Genomic DNA, 22,767 nt, shown 5'->3' on the forward strand with positions numbered 1-22,767 from the left:
AAATTTGAAAAATCCCACCAAAATTTTCCCGCGCTCGCGCGCTTTTCTGTGGTAATTTTATATTCCAATTCGTGGCGAGATTTTAATCATGGTATATTCTCCCGATACCAAATATAATTTAGAGGGGTTCGAACATCCAACACCCTGACACCAATGTGACGTCCACGGGACTTGAACAGTCCCGCCAACGTAGAATGAGCCGAAACGATGGAGGCGGTTTATTTATTTATAACCCAAACATGGCGGTTCTAATCGCTCTACCGCAAACGGGACGAGGAAGGTGGCACGAGTCGCTTTTCACTGAGTTGATGATGTTTATTCGTTTTTACTATTAACCAGAAATAACAAGACTCGGCAAGAAAAGGGATCCGGGGCGATTCGACGGGATGGTGTGGGATCGGGCGTGGGGAAAAAACACAGACAATTCCAATGAATATACAGATCTCAAACCCTCTAAGGCGCCAAGCACACACACACACACACACACACACACACACACACACACACACACACACACACACACACACACACACACACACACACACACACACACACACACACACACAGTAGCTATTTCTGGTGGTCAGGCTGGACCGTGGTGTGGACGCAACTGTCCCTGGATCGGCGTTGGACGAGCTGGCCTTGCTCTCGTCAAGGGGGCAGGAGAAACCGTGGTGCTGTCGACCTCCTGGTCTTGGCCAAAGTCCGCTCACAGCCGCCAGGGAACCAGTTCTGGCGCCAAGTTGCGAGCAGGAGAGGGAGGCAGGTCCGCCCGCCGTTCGACCCCGTACTCAGAGTCAGCAGAACCCCAGAGCCAACCAAGGTGAGGCACGAGGCTCAGCAAGGCTCCAAGACACGATGAAGAACACGATCGAATCAGCACAACAACAAGGACGCTCTCCGCGCAACAGCCTCCACACCAAAAAAAACCACGATCTTTTTGTCCAGATCTTCTTCCTCTTCCTTTTCGACCCCGAACAGAACCTTTTTATCCTCCTGTTCTCATCACTTCCAATCAAGCCGTTTATTGGCCCACCGCCGTCGCCTTCTGCCAATTGTGATCACGGGGCGGAGCCATCCGCTGCACTGTCCTGTGACGTCACGGCCAGTCTCCAGAGAATACCAAAAGGGGTTTACGCAGACACACTTACCCTATCCCGTGTCCCTATCTAATTACGTGACAATTATCATTTCCCCCTTGAAGAAATGAACATTTACTAGACAACTTATCACCACTGAATTGCTACTTATTACATCGAGATCCTGGTAAACTCGAACAGCATGGCATACCTAATTAAACATCCTAATTACCCTTTGAATGCATACCCCCCCCTCAAACGTAACAATACTTTAATTGACACAAAGTGCAACTTTATTATGGAATCCTTTATTTTAATTTTTTTTCTCCCCCAAAATAATTGGGTGGGATTGGGGTTGAGTAGTGGGAGTAGAGGATATTTGTAGAATTTCACATGTCGGCCTGGTGGTGTGCAATGGTCACATGCTTTTGAGAATTGCTGAAAAACACTTGGTGGGAATTATCATCATTTGGAGGTCTGGCACAACAAAGGACAGGAAAGTAGCCTGATTAACTATTGACATCTCAACATAATACAACCCATTAATACAACTGTTGAGGAAAGGATGGTGCTATTCTTGTAAATGTGATGCTCTCCTTGCTTTGTGTTCTTTACAGGTCGTGTACATGGGTGTGGTTTTGTACACACCTGCTTTGGCTCTCAATGCAGGTAGGTTGATATTCTATATCCATCTTCATATGTAGTATATCTGCGTCTTGCCTTTATCCTTGCTGTTCATGTGATTGGAGTTTTTTTGTTATCTTTGTTCATCGCTACTCTCCTTTCCCTCTGCAACAGTAACCGGCCTGAATGTGTGGTTATCGGTGGTCCTTTTGGGAGGTGTGTGCACCATCTACACCACAATGGTAAGATATTTTGATTAACATGCTAATGACTGTCCCCCTTTATGACAAAGTTGCCGGAGGCATTATGTTTTCTGTCTCTGTCTGTCCGTTCATCCGTCCATCCGTGTTAGGTTTTCGTTACCGTGATAACTTAAGAATGGCTGAAGGGATCTAAAGTCAAACTTGGTACAAACACAGTATGTGTAATTATGTAAAGATGAACTGATTAGATTATTCGGTCAAGAGGTCAGCAGTCATGTCAAGTAATAATGTTATCAAGGTGGAGATATTAACTGGACTATATGTACCATGATACATATTGTTGTGGATTCGGTCGGGGTGAGAAGACCAGGAGGGGGGGGGGGTGAAGCTACCCGGGGTTCCCACCATACTCTCTGGAATCACAGGCCGTCACACACGGATAACTTTGTGACGTGGCGCATTGCTAATCGACCGTGAACGGCAATAACTTGACCACATGACTTAGGGTCTTCCGTCAAATACCGTTTACCTAATGGTCATGTGATCTAATTACTGGGGGACACGCCCTCGGTTCGCCTTGTTCAAACCGGATCACCTTTGTTGGGTGATCAGATCGTTGGGGGATAACGTCCCGGCGAAGCTCGGATACGAACCATGCTGGACCAATGAAAGAAAAGACGAAAATGAGCTGGGAACATTTCTATACAAAGCATTTATTTACAATCAAGTGAGGAAAGGCATGTGGCACAGTGAATGGGGTTTATTGGTATGTACAGCAGGGATAGGAATCGAGGAATTTATGGGGTGTGACAAAAGACGAGCAATTTACAAAAGCAGACACAGAGCAGACTTATCCCGTTATATATTCTACAATCTTAACTTATGCCATGACAGGCGCCATCACATACACACACAAACCCGATGATGATTAGATAGCCAGAAAGGAAAGAGAGCTGATGTGGACTCACAGCCTCACAATACCTGGTGCGGTCTGCCGACCAATGCAACCCAGTACGCTTTGGGGGAGGGAGGCGGGAGAAATACTTGTGTCTAAGGTGTGGGAGAGAGGTGTGGTGTAGTACGCTGTCGTGCCAGAGCAAATTGTGAATCAGTAATGAATGCTCTTTTGTACAGACACAGACAGACAGACAGACAGACAGAGAGATAGAGATAGAGATAGATAGATATCCTAACCTAGTTGTGCATAGGTCTGGGAGTGTAGCGTGTACTTCCCTGGGATGCTCCGCTTGAGCTTTTCCACCTCGAGTCGGCGTGTTATCTCCTGCTTCGTCACTTTGCCCGGGCTTGTGGCAACGTGCGATCCGTTCAGGTCCCAGAAGAACGTCTGTCGCACACCAACCACGAGTGAATATCCAGCGACGGGCAGACAAGGATTTCCTCATCGTTCCTCATCAATTTAAGCCTTGCCTGCCTAAGCTTCTGTTTGTTGAGGATCCCCCTGCAGATTGTGAGCTTTTGTACCCTGGCCTAATTCCAAATTCTAGAATGTGGATGTCGAATGGAAAGTTGAATAAATCGAATGGCAGTTTGAAAAGTTCATCTATTCCTTGATTTCTTCACTGAAATATTTGTATTTAACAAGCACTGTTTCCATGGTTTCTCCCCAATTGGCTGTGGTCGATACGGTTATATCTACCTGCTGACTTGCCACCATTCTCCCTCCCTTTCCCCTTAAGGGGGGATTGCGTGCTGTTGTGTGGACAGACGTATTCCAGACATTTGTCATGGTTTCCGGCCTGCTGTCGGTCATCATCGTCGGAGCAAATGAAGTTGGAGGGATTGGCCGTGTCTGGGACCTAGCCATTGAGGGAGGCAGGATCTCACCGGTTGAGTAAGTGACTTTGATCTTGTAGGTGGATAGCAGAAAGAGTAACAATCGTGAAAGACTTGAACAAATACTGAGGGAGGAAGGGGGGGGGGGATGATCTTGTGCACTTTGACCTTGCTGCTTGGGAGATGCCACACCTTCAAGGCAATTGTATGTCTGAAAAACAAGGAAATGAGGCCGTTTGCCCCATCATTGTCATTGTGCACTCTTGGGTTAATTTTTGTGACAGCTTTAAACCTCAATATTCTTGATGGTTCACTGAAGTCTAAATAACCTGATCTTGATTGGGTGACCCAGTTTGTATATACAGTATCTACTGTGTGTATGTGGTGGAAATAGCGCCTCCTTTGATGGTAGGCGGTATTACACACCCTCCTTCATTTTATTCAATAATATCATGGAGCGTTCTCAAAATTGTGATCTGGAGTACAAGTTGTGATCAATAAAAAAATTATAAAATGTATTTCCAAGACTGCCACAGCACCATTGCCTACCGTATGTGGGCTGAAAAGGGAGTACCCACGAGTTGTCATTAATGAAGTAGGTAAGTCCTCAAACAGAAAATTAAAACTTTTTATAAGTCATTGAAGAACATCTTGGTCATTGCATCGGTCAATGCTCGCTTGCGTTTATCCAAGGAAGCATTGCAGCTCATGAGTGGTTTTGAGGAAATACTGGTGACACTTTCAAATATTAGGATTAAATAACTGAGGGTTGAAGCCAACCAGGCCATAACGGATTTTTGATGACATGGAGGTGAAGCAAAATAATACAACGTCGATGGTTAACAATTTTCCAGGTTCCGCACAGTTGGAAGTGCAGTAACACCCACCATCACATGAGTTTTGGGGGTGGGGGGGGGGTGAGTGTTTGTTTTAGTGGGGCAGATAACAGCAATTTTTAAGAGGAATCGTGCAAATGATGATACAAGCATCAAATTTGGCACATTTGTTCTCCAGGGGATTCTAATCAAATCTGCCTGATTGGCCATTTGAAAAAAAAAAATAATAACTGCAAAAATGTCAAGATCACGAATCAATGTTGGATGCTGGTTAAGATTGGTGAATGTTTCAGAAACATCATCAAAGACGTTCCAAGTCTGCCATGCAGTTTTCTTCTCTTTACCGCGGAAGGCAGACATGACGTCACATCCAGTGAACGCATGGAAGTATGGGATCCCTCTAGCTTTCTCATGCCTTATTGCAGAAACTACCTCATGGACTGGAATCCATCGCACCTTGGCTCCTTGGCCAAAGGCAATCCACTTGTTCTCAAGACCTAGTTCCTGTAAGGATGGCAGTACAGATATTGCTATGACTAGTACGTCCGTGTCATTAGCCTAAATGAAAATGGACTTGCTACCATCCGTCGTTGCATCCCTGGCGTGTACAAATATTCGAGTGTCAGCTTCTTCATGACAACATGGAGACACAGCATCCAGTGACTTCCTTGTGTTGCTAATGGCATCTTCTCCTTTTGTGACGATGACTGTGCTTGTCGTCTGTGCTTCACACATCTTTTCCGCAAGGAAGTGAAACAGCTCAGTCTTGTTGCTATAATTTCGAAGAAAGCTTCTCCAGTTACTTGTGGTCTTACTGGTTCCTGTCACTCTTCTTCTGATTCCTTGCCCCCTTTTTGATCTTGCCTCGGACTTCAGACTTGACTTCTTGTACACTTCATACAAAATTCAACCACCAACTACTTTTGCAGTCAACACGGGCCAAAAGGTCAACATAGACCGAATTTCTAAAATTTACAATTTTCATCCGATTGACTTGGAATTTGAACAGAATTTTTAGAAAGATGACCATCGTGTCATTTCGTCTGGCAGCCATATTTGATCAAAGAAGGAGAAAGAAAAAAAAATAAAACTCAATTAAACAAAACAAAACGAGAGCTCGCTCGCACCAAGTCCTTCTCAAGACTGTGCAGGGTATGTATTCAATCAATACCATCTAGTTTTTATTATGAAATGGGCAAAACCAAGAAACGAATGAAACGTGGTGTCAGAGTTTCCTCTTCATTTTTGCTCCGATGTCGGCTCGAGCGTGTTGACTGCAAACTAATTGTAATCTCCCGAACATTCATTGGCATCGGTGGAAGACGTATTGCAAAGCAATTCTCTCTCTCATTTATTTACGTGTTTATTTTATCCTTTGAATCCTCAGCATGAACCCAGACCCCTTCGTGCGTCATACATTCTGGACGCTGTCTGTGGGTGGCATGTTCATGATGCTGTCACTGTACGGAGTCAACCAGGCACAAGTTCAGCGTTACCTCAGCTCTCGCTCCCTCCGTGAGGCCCAGATGTGAGAAAACGAAACATTTTGGATGCAATTGTGAATGTGGTGTATTTACAAGTGTCCATGCCAATTTAAACTACAGTATTGTATAACTTTTGTTAACTGCTGCTTGCCATATACTGCCGTGGCCAAAAATGTCACTCTTGCACATTTTTCAAATAATGCACCATTTCTTCCAGAAAATTGTTGAAATTAAAAAAAAATCTTTTGGTATCCACATATGTATTTCTTTGGTTTGCAGCGGAACAAAACAAAACAAAACAAAAAGGCTGAAAAAATTACTACATTTTTGCTGATTCCACACACAAATCCGAAAATAGCCCAGATAATATTATTGGCACCTTTTCGAAGTTGTTAGGAATAGATTTCAAGCAGGTGATTCTCCTTTACTTTGGAATTGAACTCGCCTATGGTGAGTTGCAGGGACCTGCAATATAAAAATCACTCATTCAGCCAGTTTGAATAGAGAAAAGGAGTCGTTCTGCTGTTTTGTCACTGTGTGTACTGCAATGAGCACGGAGAAAAGAAAAAAACCCAGAGAATTGTATGAGAATGTCGGACAACATTGTAGCCAAGCTTGGACAATCTCGTGTCAATAAGTCCATCTCCAGAGACCTTGATGTTCCTGTGTCTACTGTACGCAATGTTATTAGGAAGATTAAGACTTATGACACTGTAGCCAACCTCCCTGGACGTGGTGGCCACAGAAAACTTGATCGAAGATTGCAGTGAAGGATTGTTCGAATGGTGGAGAGAAAGCACCTCTATCAACTTCCAAACAGATACAAGGTACGACAGTTTCAACTCGCACCATCCGTCGCCATCTCGATGAAAGGGGGTTCTATGGTAGGAGACCCAGAAGGGCCCCTCTGCTCAGAGATGGAGACATAAGAAAGCCTGACTGGTTTTCCAAAACACACCTGAACAAGCCAAAACCCTTCTGTGAGAATGCTCTGTGGACAGATAAGACCAAATTAGAGCTTTTTGGTAAAGCACATAATCTCTATATTTGCAGAAAACAAAATGAAACATTCAAAGAAAAGAACACCTTCCCTACAGTCAAACATAGAGGAGGTTCAGTGATGTTTTTAGGGTTGCTGTGCTGCCTCTGGCAATGGGTACCTTGATTGTGTGTATGACTTCATGAAATCAGGAGATTACCAAGGCATTTTGGAGCACAATGTTCAACTGAGTGTCAGAAATCTGGGTCTCTGTCGAAGGTCAGGGGTCTCGCAGTCTGATTATGACCCCAAACACACTTCAAAAAGCAAACAGGAATGGTTCAAGACAAAATGCTGGACTGCTCTGAAGTGGCCAGCTACGAGTCCAGACCTCAACCCCATTGAACACCTTTGGGGCAATCTGAAAACAGCAGTTGGGAGAAGGTGCCCTCCAAATCTGGGAGAACTGGAGCAGTTTGCACAAGAAGAGTAGGACAAACTGCCAGTAGAGTGGTGTAGGAAACTCACTCATGGCTATAGAAAGCGCTTGACTGCAGTTATTTTGTCCGAAGGACGTGCTACCAAATATCAAGTCTCGGGTGTCAATATTTTTGTCAATGCCGTTTCTTTTTGTTTTCTGATTTTAAAAGGATATATTCAGTTCTGAATCAAAAACAAAGGTTCTGTAATATGAACAGTGAAATAAAGAATTGCAGAGACTGAATACTTTTGTCAATTTCAGCTTATTTTTAGAGAAAGTTGAGTTGTTTGAAAAAAGTGCAAGGGTGCCAATATTTTTGGCCACGACTGTACGCCTCTGTCGTCACCTCTCTTTGTGAGCAAAAACTGCAGCCTTCAGCCACTTTGCTGTGGTCTTTGTTCCGCTCGACTAGGTCATACATGTGAGATCAATGTTGACAGTTTTCTCGTATTAAATTTTTTTGATAAGGCCAAATGCTCGTTAAAGCTCTCCATGGAATGATTTATCCACTTGAGCTATATTGTAATCATAAATCCCCCTTCCCATGATTCCCAAATGTGTTTGTTTTTGTTTTCCCCTTCTCTCTCCTTCCCTGTTGGTGATTCACAAACTGTCACTAATCATTTTTTTTTTTCTGTCACCAATCCCCTCCCCCCATGCACCCTTCCCCTGAGTGCAGTGCTTGTTATGTTGTGTTCCCTTGCCAGCAAGTAATGCTGGCCCTGACCAGCCTCGTCGGGCTTGTGATGTTCGCTCGTTACGGCGAGTGCAACCCTCTAGTCATGCATAAGGTGGAAAGTAATGACCAGGTTAGTTGGTTTGCACTGCAACATCATACTGTATTAGAATTTGTTTGCTCTTGGTGAAGTGTTCCACTAGTTCATTCTTAATGTGTTGTGAAGTCCCTGGAGGTGGCAGGAAGTGTTTCCACTGACTTTGTCGATGTGTTTTTGAGCCTACTGTTTGTTCCGACCCAGATGGTCCTATATTTCGTCATGGATGTTCTGCACAACTTTCCAGGATTGCCCGGCTTGTTCGTCGCCTGCATTTTTAGTGGTGCCCTGAGGTAAGGAACCCTTTGTCACGCCAGAGCCAACATTTTTTTTCCTCTCTCCCTTCCCCCGACCCCCCCCCCCCAAACTGTTAGCAGTTAGCATTTGGAGGAAGTTTGTTTTCTTAAATAATTGGCATTTTTACATTGAGAATTGTGGGAGGGGGCTTTGTGTTTAATGACTTGGTAAGGTAATTGCCCCATACACATTAATCAAATGGTTAAGGTTTGTCTCCACAAACATCAGTTTATGATCGAGGAACAACGCATTTAAATGGAATGTTATATTTTGAACATGAATCAGAAAAATAAAACTGTTGTTCAACAGTATGTACTTTATCTTTTGAATTCATCCCGATTGCACTTGCGCTTGGAGAGAGAATTTGTTTTGTCTGTCTACCTGTCTGGCAGTCAAACAAATTCAAAATCATTCCAAACGGGAAACTTACTGTTTTTATGGACGTCGTATGATACAAACGGGCACGAAGAACTAATTCAGTGTGGTAGATAAGGTGGTGTAAAATACACTGCAGAAAATGGTGGTAAATTCTGGAATTTATTGAAATGACTTTTACCATCTTGAATTATTTAAAAAATTTTTTTAATCATATTCTTGATATGTACAGTAGAACACAAATCACTTTTATTGCGACTTCCAAAACTCTTCCATTTAGCAGTATGTGGGCATGTTCTATAGGGTGGTGTATCAGACTGTTTCCATTGTGCAAACTTCTGGACTTTTATTATTATTATTATTTTTTAAACAATCTTTAAAATCATTTTATTTTATATTTAAGGATGTACTTAAACACTGCACGGGGTAACGTGTTCTATCCACCTTCTCGTTTCACTTGTATTCAAGAGGGAACATGGCATTCTAAGTTTGATGTCTATAGTCATGACTCGGCCTTTATTTCGAATTGGACTTTTACCTGGGTGCACATCTTTCTGACAACCTCGAGTCCTTTTTATTTTCTCCCACATGTTTACTAAACTGAATTTCAGTCTTATCCTTCCCTCCAGTCTTTAATTTTACCCAAAGCATTGCACCACCATCATCCATACTTGCTGGAGGTCTCTTAGCCCTCATTGGGCCTTCATTCCCTTTCGTTGAGATTGGCCGTTCTTTGTTTCTCCAATTCAAGTTTGGCACAGTGCTAACTTATCCCCGAACTTGCTTGATGTCCACATATTTTATTTGTCAGGATGTTAACTTTTACTCTGTCATGAAGCTCTTCCATGAGGTCAATTATATATTTGCTTCAAATAAAAACCCGACTCGGTGCTGTAATCGTTGGAGCGTCCGCTCCGATTCTGGAAGGTCAGTGGTTCGAACCCCAGCCGAGTCCGACCAAAGACTTTAAAATGATATGTGCTGCTTCCTTGCTTGGTGCTCAACATTTTAAAAGGCAAGAGCATGGATAAACAAGCATTGCACAGGCTTTGATGGGCCTAATGGCCTCCTACATTAAAGTTGATTGGAATAGAACTTGTATTATTATTATTACTTTGACAGAAAGCTCCCTTGTACAAGTGTGCACCATTTTAATAAAGTTTCCTTCACTTTTATTCACTCAGCACAATCTCATCTGCATTCAATGCTTTGGCAACTGTGACGATGGAGGATTTCATTCGTCCGTGCCATCGCGATATGACGGAAGAACGTGCCACCCTCCTTTCCAAAGTCCTGGGTGTGTGTCAGTGTTGTGAACCTTCCGCACTTCAATTGCTGGTGGATATATATATGATTTGATCTTGTAATGCTTGGCTCACCTGGATTACCTACCTGTGTTCCAGCCTTTGGCTATGGATTACTTTGCTTGGTCATTGCCTTCATCGCTTCATACATGGGATCGGTGTTGCAGGTAGCCGTTCTGAATTCTCATGTAAATGGTTCAACATGTTGTAGAACAACCTTTGCCCCTTTATTTATATTTTGGTTTGTGATCCTGAACCAAAACGTACAATTATTGGATTTGGTCTGAATTTGGACTTTGATTTTAAAGCAAGTGCCAATTTGAGGTGCTTCATGTTGTCCCCTTTTATTCTGAGTTCTCTTTCTTCCTCCTCCGAAAACTCTTCCTTTGTTTCATTCCTTTCTACCCTTGCCACATTTTTTTTTTCCACCAAGATTGAGTTGTTGGCTGCTTTCAAATATGCTGAAATGTATATAAAAACAAATTACTGTTCATTTTTGGCTTTTATTCCTTGCTTTTCGATCCTATTGCTCCCATGACCTCTAGGCTGCCATAAGTATTTTTGGAATGCTGGGAGGTCCTCTTCTTGGTCTTTTTTGTGCTGGAATGTTCTTTCCATGGACTAATCCTTTGGTGAGTATTTTGTAATGTAATGTACATCACCCCATGGAAAGTCTTCAGACTTTATTTTGTTATGTCATAAGTCTTGGTGTTGGGCTGTTTGCTATATTTTATGGTCTACCCTTGCATCAATTAGTCAAACACTAATTACTAGTTTTTGGTAGGTTAGAGGTGATATTGTTCTTGTGTTGGATGGCCCGTTCTTCTTTTAGAGTTTATCAGTTGAGCCCACAATTGGTGTTCAATATATCCCACAGACAAAATGACTTTGTCGAGCCCAAACTCGACTCATGCTTGTCTGACATTCCAATGACTCCAAATCCTTTGGTTACAATGTGGTGATTTGCTGCCAGTGAATCTTGTCTACTCTAACAATTTGTTGCAGGCTTCTCTTCCCTCTTGAGGTGATGTAATATTGCTATTTTAGGGGCTTTCCAGATCTGACATGGGCTGGCAGGATAGCCAAAAGGAATGCACACTCGTTTCTGAGCTGGCTTTTCTGAGTTTAAATCTCAACCCAGCTATAAACTGTCATCTTGGTGTTTCACAGGTAGGGATATGCATCAATGTGGGTGCTGTCCCTCGGATGGTCGTTAAGCTGGGTGTCCCATCTGCCGGCAGTAGTTGGCCCATGGTGTCTTTCGCGAAGATGAGGCAAACTCTCGTTGGCACAATGAACAAATTACAATTCCTGCTCCAACCTTCAGTGGGCACTGCATTGATAGCTCAGCTGTCCCTCAGAAAATTATACCATGTGCTTAATGCAAAAAAGGATGACCTTATGTTTGTGTTGGTGTTGCTTGTGGTTTTCTGCTTTGATTGCACTCCCATTAGTTCTTTTCAGAATGGCTAAGGCTGGTGAAATTTGTCCTGATAGAGGTGTCCAGGTTGACAGCAAATTATCATTCCTTAATGAAACCAAGTTAACCGCTGTGGTTTTCAGACCTCTGTCAGCATTTGGGGGTTTGGCGAAGGTAAAATGTGCTTTGAAACTGAGAAACGAGGCTCTTCACGGACGAATTTGTACCGTCTCCCTCTATTTATGTTCATCAGACACGCGTCAATTCTCAACTGTAAAAGGGTGTCCCATGACTTTATTTCTTGATTGTGCACATGTTTACTGCAGAGTGGTGTGAGCATGCCCAAAGATGAGTAATGGTAACTACAGTGGGGAGAACAAGTATTTGATACACTGCCGATTTTGCAGGTTTTCCCACTTACAAAGCACGTAGAGGTCTGTAATTTTTATCATAGGTACACTTCAACTGTGAAAGACGGAATCTAAAACAAAAATCCTGAAAATAATATTGTATGATTTTTAAATAATTAATTTGCATTTTATTGCATGAAATAAGTATTTGATCACCTACCAACCAGTAAGAATTCCGGCTCTCACAGACCTTAGTTTTGTCTTCAAGAAGCCCTCCCATTCTCCACCCATTACCTGTATTAACTGAACCTGTTTGAACTCAATATCTGCATAAAAGACAGCTGTCCACACTCAATCAATCAGACTCCAACCTCTCCACAATGGGCAAGACCAGACAGCTGTCTAAGGACATCAGGGACAAAATTGTAGACTTGCACAAGGCTGGGATGGGCTACAGGACAATAGGAAGCAGCTTGGTGAGAAGGCAACAACTGTTGGTGCAATTATTAGAAAATGGAAGAAGTTCAAGATAACAGTCAATCTCCCTCGGTCTGGGGCTCCATGCAAGATCTCACCTCGTGGAGCCTCAATGATCATGAGAAAGGTGAGGGATCAGCCCAGAACTACACGGCAGGACCTGGTCAATAACCTGAAGAGAGCTGTGACCACAGTATCAAAGAAAACCATAAGTAACACACTACGCCGTCATGGATTAAAATCCTGCAGCACACGCGAGGTCCCTCTGCTCAAGCCAGCTCATGTCCAGGCCCGTCTGAAGTTTGCCAATGACCATCTGGATGATCTAGAGGAGGAATGGGAGAAGGTCATGTGGTCTGATGAGACCAAACTAGAGCTTTTTGGTTTAAACTCAACTCGCCATGTTTGGAGGAAGAAGAAGGATGAGTACAACCCCAAGAACACCATCCCAACCGTGAAGCATGGAGGTGGAAACATCATTCTTTGGGGCTGCTTTTCTGCAAAGGGGACAGGACGAATGCACCGTATTGAGGGGAGGATGGATGGGGCCATCTATCGTGAGATCTTGGCCAACAACCTCCTTCCCTCAATAAGAGCATTGAAGATGGGGCGTTGCTGGGTCTTCCAGCATGACAACGACCCGAAACACACAGCCAGGGCAACTAAGGAGTGGCTCCGTAAGAAGCACCTCAAGGTCCTGGAGTGGCCTAGCCAGTCTCCAGACCTGAACCCAATAGAAAATCTTTGGACGGAGCTGAAAGTCTGTGTTGCCCAGCGACAGCCCTGAAGCCTGAAGGATCTGGAGAAGATCTGTATGGAGGAGTGAGCCAAAATCCCTGCTGCAGTCTGTGCAAACCTGGTTAAGAACTACAGGAAACATCTGATCTCTGTAATTGCAAACAAAGGTTTCTGTACCAAATATTAAGTTATGTTTTTCTGATGTATAAAATACTGATTTCATGCAATAAAATGTAAATTAATTATTTAAAAATCATACAATGTGATTTTCAGGATTTTTGTTTTAGATTCTGTCTTTCTCGGTTGAAGTGTACCTATGATAAAAATTACAGACCTCTACATGCTTTGTCAGTGGGAAAACCTGTAAAATCGGCAGGGTATCAAATACTTGTTCTCCCACTGTATATTGAGCCGCAGCCACTTTGTTGTTGAGCAATTTTTTGCCTCGCTCCTCACCCTCGATATTGTCTGCATGGTGTCTGTGCCTGGCAATGTATAGGGTGCTTTATCTGGGCTACTCGTTGGCCTGGTAGTGGCTCTGTGGCTTGGCATTGGAAGCATCATGTACCAGGCATCTCTACCCACCATTCAGCCAGACATATCTCTCCTCTGTCCAAATGTCACCACTTCTACACCTCTTAACTACACCTCTGGTTTTACTTCAACTGCACCACCACTCATCAATTCCACAGATGTTGCTCCCAGGTAGGCATGCACATTCATTTTTTTTCTTGCGTCGCATGTGTAGCACAAAGTGGGGTTAAGCAATTGGTTCAGGCTGTCTGTCCATCAGTCTATTTATATGATTGAGGAACTAATTGATTTCAATTGAATGTTTTATTTTGAACAATGGAGAGTATGAATCTGAGCACAAATCTGCAGTTTAGCGCTACTATGGCTCTGAATTTGGCAAATTGTAGGAGTGAGGTCATTTTTGTTTCGTCTGTATGTCTGGCAGTCAAAATTGAAAATCATTCCAAACGGTAAACTTGCTGTTAGTGGGGATGTAATGAACGACATAGGTAACAAATTTTAACCTGTTGAACAAGGTGATATAAAAGATAGTGCATCAACGGTGGTAAACTTCTGAATCGATGGGTTTGTTTGTTTGCTTGTTTATTTTCCTACAGCCTTTAAAACACTTTATTTCAGCTGAATTGTATATGTGACCACTGTAAAACACAAATCTCTTTGTTTTCACTTTAAAAAAAACCTTCAGTTCAGCAATACTTGGGCAGAATTCTATGCCGTTTCAACCAATCAAATTTGCCATATTCTCTTCGGGTGGAGTAACAGTTAGATTCAGACACGCATGGCTGTGCATTACGATGCAACCACAGAGAACTTTGTCCAAAAGATGTTTGTTTTGTGCATATATTTCTGAAAGATGCTTCCAAAATCATCAGTTTCTCTGAGAAGAGTTGGCAGAACGTTCCGTTCTGGACTGTTCCGTTTGACCAATATGGTTGCCAAAGGTCTTTTTATTCAGTTCATGAACAAAGCTAATGTATATGTATGTATGTATAATCATCATCATGCTCAAACACAAAGCAAGAGTTGAAAAGACCCTTTCCATGTCCTTTTTTTTTCTCAAGATTGTATGGGGTAAGGTATTCTATGTATGACAGACCTGAGCCTCGTCCTGGCGGCAGAGTTGCTCGCTTCATCAGACCCTTTTCCTCATTCATCATGCCCTCTCTTATCTCGCCCATACCCCGAGGAATACCTCTGGCTACGGCTTCCCCTCCACTCCACCTCGTGTTTGTGTTTTGTACTATCCACCAAATGTTTTTTTTTATTATTTTTTTTCCATTGATATATCGCTCTTCGAAAACATGGACCAACTTCTATCCTCTCGTCCCAACTCTCTTTCTCATATGTGGCGACTTCAACTGTCATCATGCCAGTTGGTTGGGTGTGGGTTCCCCTCTCACCTGTAAAGAAGAAATTCTTAACTCCTGTACATTTGAAACATTTATTTAACAAACAAATACACAATACAAACAGATACACATGTGCAAATGGAGTAATCTGGTGAGAAGAACAGTCTTGCTCTAGATTCTGAAATGCATGAAGAATTTCAGTTATTTATCTCGTGTTCAGTGAGACACAACTCTGTCATTTTCAGGCGCTGGCGCCACAGTTTGTCAGGTCGACGTATTTTCAGCTTTTGTGCTGCAATCAGCCTAATTTTTAAGGATTGTAGCATATATTTCAAGACCAGATGTTTAAAATCTCTCCCAGCACAGAATGACATCAAAACTGCAATCCTTTGGGTACATTGATGGATCACATCCAATTTATCGTATGGCAGGGATAAAGTTGAGTATGCTTCTAAACAGACTCGGGAATTATATGTATAATAATAATATGAAGCAATCAGAGTTTCGTGAATACTGTACATCTGGACATTTCCTTAGACCAACATTCCAGTTGAGTTGAAATAGTATTCTCCTATCAAGCTTGCTAGTACTTTATAATCTATAATTTCATAAAAAATCCCTTGGGAAGTAAAATAGATTTAAATGACAGACGATACTTTTATGCTGAATTGAAACTTATTTGAAAGATCAGTCTGCTTATCATATCTTTATCAGACAGGAATGCCTGGTGTTGACTTCGTGGTTAGGGTGGTGGGCTTGGGATCCGATGATCCCGAGTTGTCAGGTCAGGTTAGATCTGTGACCTGCTACAGGTACCATGTAAACCTGTACTAACTTGTTCCATGGTCGGGTTGTCGGCGACTAAACCGTCTCCCCCACCAGGTTTTCTGGTGAGGAGGGTGTTTGGATATGGACACCCAGCAGGATTAAAAACAAAACCTGTCAAAGGGCGGGGAGGAGCTCCTTGTGAGCCAACGGCCATCCATATCTAGTGCCCAACTGTGTCTGCGGACGTCCTCCTGCAGTTGGGTTACTTTTTTTTTATTAGGAGGTTGGTGGCAGGATTTGCACTCCGGCCACCGTAAAACCCTTCATTCCGCAAAACACAAAAACGCAAAAAAATCTGAAAACCCACTCCGTGGGAGTACCTCCTGTGCAGTTTCCCTTTGCAGGGCAGCTCACCGGATGACGGGATTGGGGCAAAGCCTTCGGGACCCGCAATCTTTGATGAAAGGAGGGAAACCACGGGGTAACATCCCTGGGTAAGATTGCAGGTAGAGTGTGTCGGAGTGGTGCTGAGGTGTCGTCCACCAGACGGCGGTCTCCTTGGGTTAACCTGAGGCGGTCCCTTCGGGTGGGTGCCTGGATTGTCCTATCCCTAAGAAAGGATGATCCCTGTCTCTGTTATCATCTGAGCTCAAGCGTTTGGATATCGGTATTGCAGCACTCTCTGAGGTTCGAAGAACGGATTGCGGCGAGATAATGGTGGGTGGTTACACCTACTATTGGTCTGGTCGCTCTGATGGTTACCATACCCAAGGAGTTGCTGTAGCTGTGTCCAATAAGCTGACTCTAATGATAATTGAGGTAACACCGGTCAACGAGCGTATTATGAGACTAAGGATTCGTCACTCTTAAGGTGTCATTTCCCTGGTCTCTGTCTATGCTCCGACTGAGGCGAGTGACCTCACCGTGAAGGACACGTTCTACATCACGCTCGAATCTGTGGTTGATCAGTGCCCCAGACGAGATGCACTTCTAGTCTTGGGGGATTTCAATGCATCAACTGGAACTGATAGGGATGATTATGAGACATGTGTTGGTCCCCATGGGTCAGGAACTATGAACCAGAATAGCACTAAGTTCCTTGACTTTGCAAGAAGTCATGGACTGAGAGTGGCTGGTTCATGGTTTCAGCGTCCACAAGCTCATCGCTGGACTTGGTATTCCAACGCTGGTGGTGTGGCAAAGAAGATTGACCATGTCCTCATTGACGGTCGCTGGAGGATGATCCAGAACTGCAGGGTCTACCGGAGTGCTCAGTTCCTCAATACTGAGCACCGGCTTGTTGTAGCAACTCTAAAGCTGCACCTTAAATCCTGGAGAATGGTACCATCCCAGCATTGGCTGGATGTTGGCAACCTCAAGGATGAGAGAGTAGCTGAGGAGTTTGCGAACAGGCTGAGTGGACATTTGGGGTGTCTGGGTGCTTTGGGGGGTCCTGAAGAGTTGTGGAGTGCCTTCCAGACCACCGTCCTTGATGTTGCCGGTGGATGTCTTTTGAAGGCCTTTTTAAAGTTGGTGTTTTGAGTGTTGCTTCATATGTCCTTGCACTCCAATGGCATCATGACATTGTCAATGTGCAGCTCTCAAAGAACATTTGCAATCCAGTTTAGGTTTTGATTTGGGACTGCAGGATGATGATTATTCAAGTTGTGGAATCATGTCGCAGCTTCCAGGTGAAAAGTTTGTACTGTATTGATAAAGAATTAGAGATTCAAGTTTGGACCCCAAGCTTTGTCTTGCACTTACCTACACCTTTCATTGAATTGAGAAGCCACTATATACACCACCTGAGTTGTGCTCTTGTTGTTTGGATTTTTTTTTTTTGTATACAGTCGAGGCTCATGGAGGTATTGGAACACAGAATGTATCAAGGGTAGGAGAGGGGGCTATATCAGGAGGGTTAAGGGACAGAATAGCAGCAGGCTTTGAGAAATAATTACTTATGGGGGAGGACACTATGGAGACGGCTGTAAACTGTCAGTCGTGGAAGGAAAAGCCGGAAACCCAGAAAGAGGTGGGCTTGGGGGGGAGGGATGGGTTAATGGGGATAGAAAAGATCATGGTTTTGGATTGGGGATTTTCTGAGATGGTAGTGAACTGCTGGCTTGAAGCCCTAAAGGGAAGAGTGAGAAATGAAGAGTTTGGGGGGGGGATAAAAAAAGGAACGAATGAGTGGAGGTGAGCAGTGATCCTAGATTTTGGGAGTTTCCTCAGAAGGGGCTTGTGGACCATGCCCTGTAGAAACTTGGGGAGGGTCATCGAAAAGGCAGAAGGTGCAAGACAAATGAGGTGGAAGAAGACAGACCACCGATTTGTCTTCGATCTGAAAATGATAGGACCATAGAATCGGCTTAATCTCAGGAGATCCAATGATATTGAAGGCCTTGGTTTCCACGGTGTCAAGCTGAGCAAAGTGAGAGGCGGGGGTGGGGGGGGAGCAGCACCAAATCCACAGATGAATTCCTTGTAGGTGGAGAAGATCCCAAAAATGTCATGATCTTTTGCAAGTGGATAAATGTTCTTTGGAAATATTAAATAGGCCAAAGGAGGGGGGGGGGGGAAAGTAGTTTATTTTTTCTTTCTTTCTTTTTCTCTTTTTTTTTTTTCTTTCTTTCTTTCTTTTTTACTTTCTTTCTTTCTCTTCCCCACTCCCACCCACAGTGATGGTGCTGTTGGATTGGCCAAGTTTTACAATTTATCATACTTGTGGTATGCTGGCTTCAATGGCTCTGTTGTGGTGGTCGTTGCTGTTCTTATCAGCTTCTTAACAGGTTTGACCTCTGCAACCTCAATTAGCCTGGATTATTCTCGGATGTTGATTCTGTGCTTTGTTAACAGAGCTGCACTTTATTGGGGGCCATCTATCTATTGCCTACACAAAAAGGGTCCAAACTTTAACCCCCATGCACCCTATTCTCCCTTCTCCTTTACTCATTGCTTCAGAGCCTCCTTTCCTCCATTCGTCCCCCCCTCTCCCTCATCTCACCAACTCACCTTATTTTCCCCTATCTCATGTAAAATCTTCTGCACTCTTCCCTCCCTCATGTTTTCTTTCAGAACTTACCACCCCTCCCTTTGCATATGTAATATGGCGATCAAATTCCCCATAGTGTATCAGGCCCAGTATGATGAGGGCGTTTGGTTATTACCTGTTCCATGAACCTCCTCATTCGGAGATTAGACGAAGTGCGGATCTGTCAAAATGTTTTGAATTTTTCTTTCGAATGTGATTTAAAATTTTAGAGCTGTTACACAACGGTTGCAGATAGTGCACCTTCCCTCCCGCACCTGACTGTACCTTTTTCCTTCCAGGCCCAATGCACGCGCAGGATGTTGATCCAGCAACCATCTTCCCTTTGCTCTATTACCTGCTGTTCTTCCTTCCAAAATGCTGTCGTCAGCGACTTGCTTGTGGCGTAAGCATAAGCGATGAGGTCCGTCATCCACACACTAGTATCTCTGTTTCTCACCGTACCATCTGTTGTACTTTACTTGCACCTCATCTGTACTCGAGACTGCACACCTTAACCCCCGATGAAAAGGAAAACGCATATTTAGTGGGTTTTTTTCTGGTTGGTTGATTGGTGTGGACACGGGACTGGGTATGCCTGAGATTCTGGGTTAAATTCCCACTGAAGGCTGTAGTGTTAAGGATTTGGATTCCAATACCTTATTAGCACCACAGTGTTCCAATCCAAGGGGCATAACCATTTTGAGATGTTCCGATATGTAAGCGGAGTGGAACTGTTTCTATTCCCTTTTGAGACAACTACATGATTGCATAACCGTCTGACGAGCCAAGGGAATTCTCAGTCACTTATCTGTTGTATCCTCTTCATCTTCCTTATCGTATACCAACATTGCTCCACTGAACGATGCATGTGCTTGGATAGACTACGACTACTTTACAGGGCCCAATTCGTACCACCATTTTGTGGGGTTGGCTGGGGAAGGCTTTTTGACCATCGTCTCATATATTGAAGGTGATTTGGGCAGGATTTTTTTTAACAAAACAAAACAAAAAATCCCGGGGGGGGGGGGTCGTTGATTATTCGCTGACTCCTTATGAAAGGTTAATGTCTACCGATTTATACCGGAAGACTATATACCCTGCCATAGGTGGTGGGGCTTAAGTGGAGAAGGAGGTGTTTTGAAACAGTTCCAACATGGGATTGGCTGTCAGCTTGCTCGAGGCATTAGCTTCTGGAAATTTACAAGGAATTGGGGCACAGGAGGAGGTCATTCGGCCCATCATGCCTGCACCACACCAATACCAGATTTCATCAATCTGTCGATACCCCTTTCCTTCGTGTGCAGCCTTTTGGCTGCTACGCTGCTACACTGGTACTCATTTCGCTGACCTCGGAAGGAGGACAGGCTGAGTCAACCCCCTGGTGTTGATTCAGTGGCCAACGTGGCTTGAACTCTGGACCCTAGGATCCCAAGCCACTACCATAACCGCTAGGATTGGAGCATGTTCTAAGCCAACAGAATGGAGCATGTTCCAGCATCACAGCTGTCTCCCCTGGATTCTGTGGAATCGATAAAACTCAAAATGATTGCAATCTTTTTTGGAGGCTGAAGCACATGGTCTGTCAGTGGTCTCTGTTTTCTACTGTCTCTTCTCCAACATTGCTCCCTCTGCTTTCTCAGTCCTTCGACCCTCCCTTATCTACTCGAAGATGCATGCATTCTTCCAGTAACCCGCTCCTGGTTAACCTTCCAAAATTTGAGTTGACTGCACACCTCAACTCTTATTGCTCGCTTCTCCCATCTGCAACTGCCTTGCAGAGGCTGTTCTGTCTCGCTCTTCCCTTCATGGTCTCGAGCAGGTAGTGCGCAGTCATCTCATGTAATTCCCCATTCTGACCCATGGTCTTTATTACCCCTATGAATCTTTCCGAACCCAACCCTCTTACTTGCTCATTTCAATGTTTGCTTTCTCTTCCTTTCCAGTGCATTATATTGCCTTGCCAGTTGTGTGCAATTGCTGCACCGCTATCCCACTTTCTATTCAACCCTGTTCTTCCACAAGTTTTGTTCTCGAGAGAGAAAAAAATAAAAAGTTCCTTATTGTTGCTAAAATCCTACCTGGCTGGATTATTTCCCTAACTAGAAATACCCGCTCTCTTCGGGAGCATTGGCAGGGGGTGAGGAGGAGGGGAGGAGTTTGGGTTACCCTGGGTATTACCAACACTTATGCAAAATTTGGTGGAGATTGAGCCAGCCCTGTTTTTTTTTAATAATTTTTTTTTTAATGCCTCCGGTGACTTCATTTTATTTATTTATTTTGGGAGCAAGGCGGGGGGGGGGGGGCTATGGAGGAGAAATTTATGTCATCGGTCATGTGGTTTGGCAGCTTTTTAAAAAAGTATTTTAAAAGTTTTTTTATTTTTTATTATTTAACGTTCAAAAATGTTTGAAACGGTTCAACAGATTGAGGCAAATCTTTGCAGGTGCACTTGCCTATCTGTGAGGAACAGAAAGTTCTCCACCTATGATGTCATAGATCACATGGTTTGGCAGCTCTGATTTTTTTTGAAGAATAAAATTTTTAAAATCATCTCCTCTGGAATGGCTTGACATCGAGGAAAATTCACCCACATGTTCCCCCAAGCCTTGGGGATACCAGTGTTCATGCATAATTAATGTCACATGGTCTGGCAGCCATATTGGATTGATCAAAAATCTTTTAGAAATTCTCTGTTGAACTGCTTCGTCAAGGGATGTGAACATCACACTTATCTCGTATTCATGGGGGGAATATATATATATATATATATATATATATATATATATATATATATATATATATATATATATATATATATATATATATATATATATATATATATATATATATATATATATATATATATATATATATGTTTTAAATTTCATCCTGATTGGATGCACAGTCTGGCAGCCAGAATTATTTAATATTTTAAATATGGGTTGAGGTATTTAAATAAACCTTTCTACAAGTATAATAATAACAATGTAATGATGTGGGCAGAGGCATATCAGATGTCGTATGTTGAAGTGCCCTTTCAGTTTAAGAAAAAAAAGATGTATGTACATCTGTACACACAAACGGAGAATTGCCTCATTTAATAAAGTAGGATGACCTTTGATGCATGTTCCAATCTCAGTGGTCGACACTTTATGGTTTTGCCAAGACCCCCCCCCCAAGGATGCTAAATGATCGTGTTTTTCAGTGCTTTCTATAAAAAGTCAGTCCTTTGCACTTATCCTTAATTTTTCTAAGATGCCATCACCTTGACATTGATCGTAACATTTATCACAGTTGCCACCTTTGATGTGAGCGTGGCATTGCTTATTTTCCACATCTTGAGTTGCTTTGCAATCCCCAGCAGGAGGTGCAGGATGCCAAACGGAGTGTGGAATGGTTCAGCGAAAAGAGGCTGCAGGAGCGGAATGGTGTGGTTTTGAACGCCATTTTGCCGCTGGACGAACGAGCGGAGAAGAACGTCTCAAATGGTGCCGTCGTTTTATCCGAATCTCGGCTCTAGCAGTCGCTTTGTCGGTGGGATGAAGACTTGAAGCACTTGGTGTTCCTTCACATTGGCATAATGGTTTTTGTTGTGTTTTTTTTTGAGTGGGCAGGATTGAAAGTTGTGCACAGATTGGGAGGCACTGCCAAGGTGCGTTGAAGAGGTGTGATGGCCAGTTGATAAACAATGTTCTTGGTGACTTCGGACTTTTCCCAGATGGACCGGAAGATTAAATGTTTACGACCTAGTCGCTGGTTCTCCAATGTGATAGCCAAGTGCCTTAGATGCCAAAATTAAATTTTTAATGTATTTGTATGTTCATATATAATTTATGATTTGATGTTAACATAAATGTGTGATTGTTCAGTT

General features: G+C 43.2%; 1 protein-coding gene across 11 annotated transcripts in view; it reads left to right on the forward strand.

Annotated features, from left to right (window-relative positions):
• Nucleotides 1-22,764, forward strand: part of LOC147009915 (sodium-dependent multivitamin transporter-like) — a 38,860-nt gene extending 16,096 nt beyond the window's left edge. For 7 of the 11 annotated variants that reach the window (XM_085862611.1, XM_085862614.1, XM_085862615.1 and 4 more), the window contains exons 4-16: nucleotides 1,697-1,748; nucleotides 1,878-1,945; nucleotides 3,604-3,758; nucleotides 5,924-6,064; nucleotides 8,160-8,289; nucleotides 8,458-8,546; nucleotides 10,110-10,222; nucleotides 10,329-10,396; nucleotides 10,775-10,861; nucleotides 13,714-13,919; nucleotides 18,545-18,654; nucleotides 19,196-19,317; nucleotides 22,258-22,764. In XM_085862611.1, coding sequence (XP_085718737.1) covers nucleotides 1,697-1,748; nucleotides 1,878-1,945; nucleotides 3,604-3,758; nucleotides 5,924-6,064; nucleotides 8,160-8,289; nucleotides 8,458-8,546; nucleotides 10,110-10,222; nucleotides 10,329-10,396; nucleotides 10,775-10,861; nucleotides 13,714-13,919; nucleotides 18,545-18,654; nucleotides 19,196-19,317; nucleotides 22,258-22,416 — 1,500 coding nt within the window. In that variant the 3' untranslated portion in view covers nucleotides 22,417-22,764. Of the gene's footprint in view, nucleotides 1-1,696; nucleotides 1,749-1,877; nucleotides 1,946-3,603; nucleotides 3,759-5,923; nucleotides 6,065-8,159; nucleotides 8,290-8,457; nucleotides 8,547-10,109; nucleotides 10,264-10,328; nucleotides 10,397-10,774; nucleotides 10,862-13,713; nucleotides 13,920-18,544; nucleotides 18,655-19,195; nucleotides 19,318-22,257 lie in introns of all 11 variants that reach the window. The other 4 variants (XM_085862618.1, XM_085862619.1, XM_085862617.1 and 1 more) reach the window with 4 other exon arrangements.
• The last annotated feature ends 3 nt before the right edge of the window (nucleotides 22,765-22,767 follow it).

This window comes from Eptatretus burgeri, chromosome 17 (assembly GCF_056783735.1).
Source record: "Eptatretus burgeri isolate ZD-2024b chromosome 17, Ebu_testis_v1, whole genome shotgun sequence".
In the NCBI taxonomy this organism is placed as follows: domain Eukaryota; kingdom Metazoa; phylum Chordata; class Myxini; order Myxiniformes; family Myxinidae; genus Eptatretus; species Eptatretus burgeri.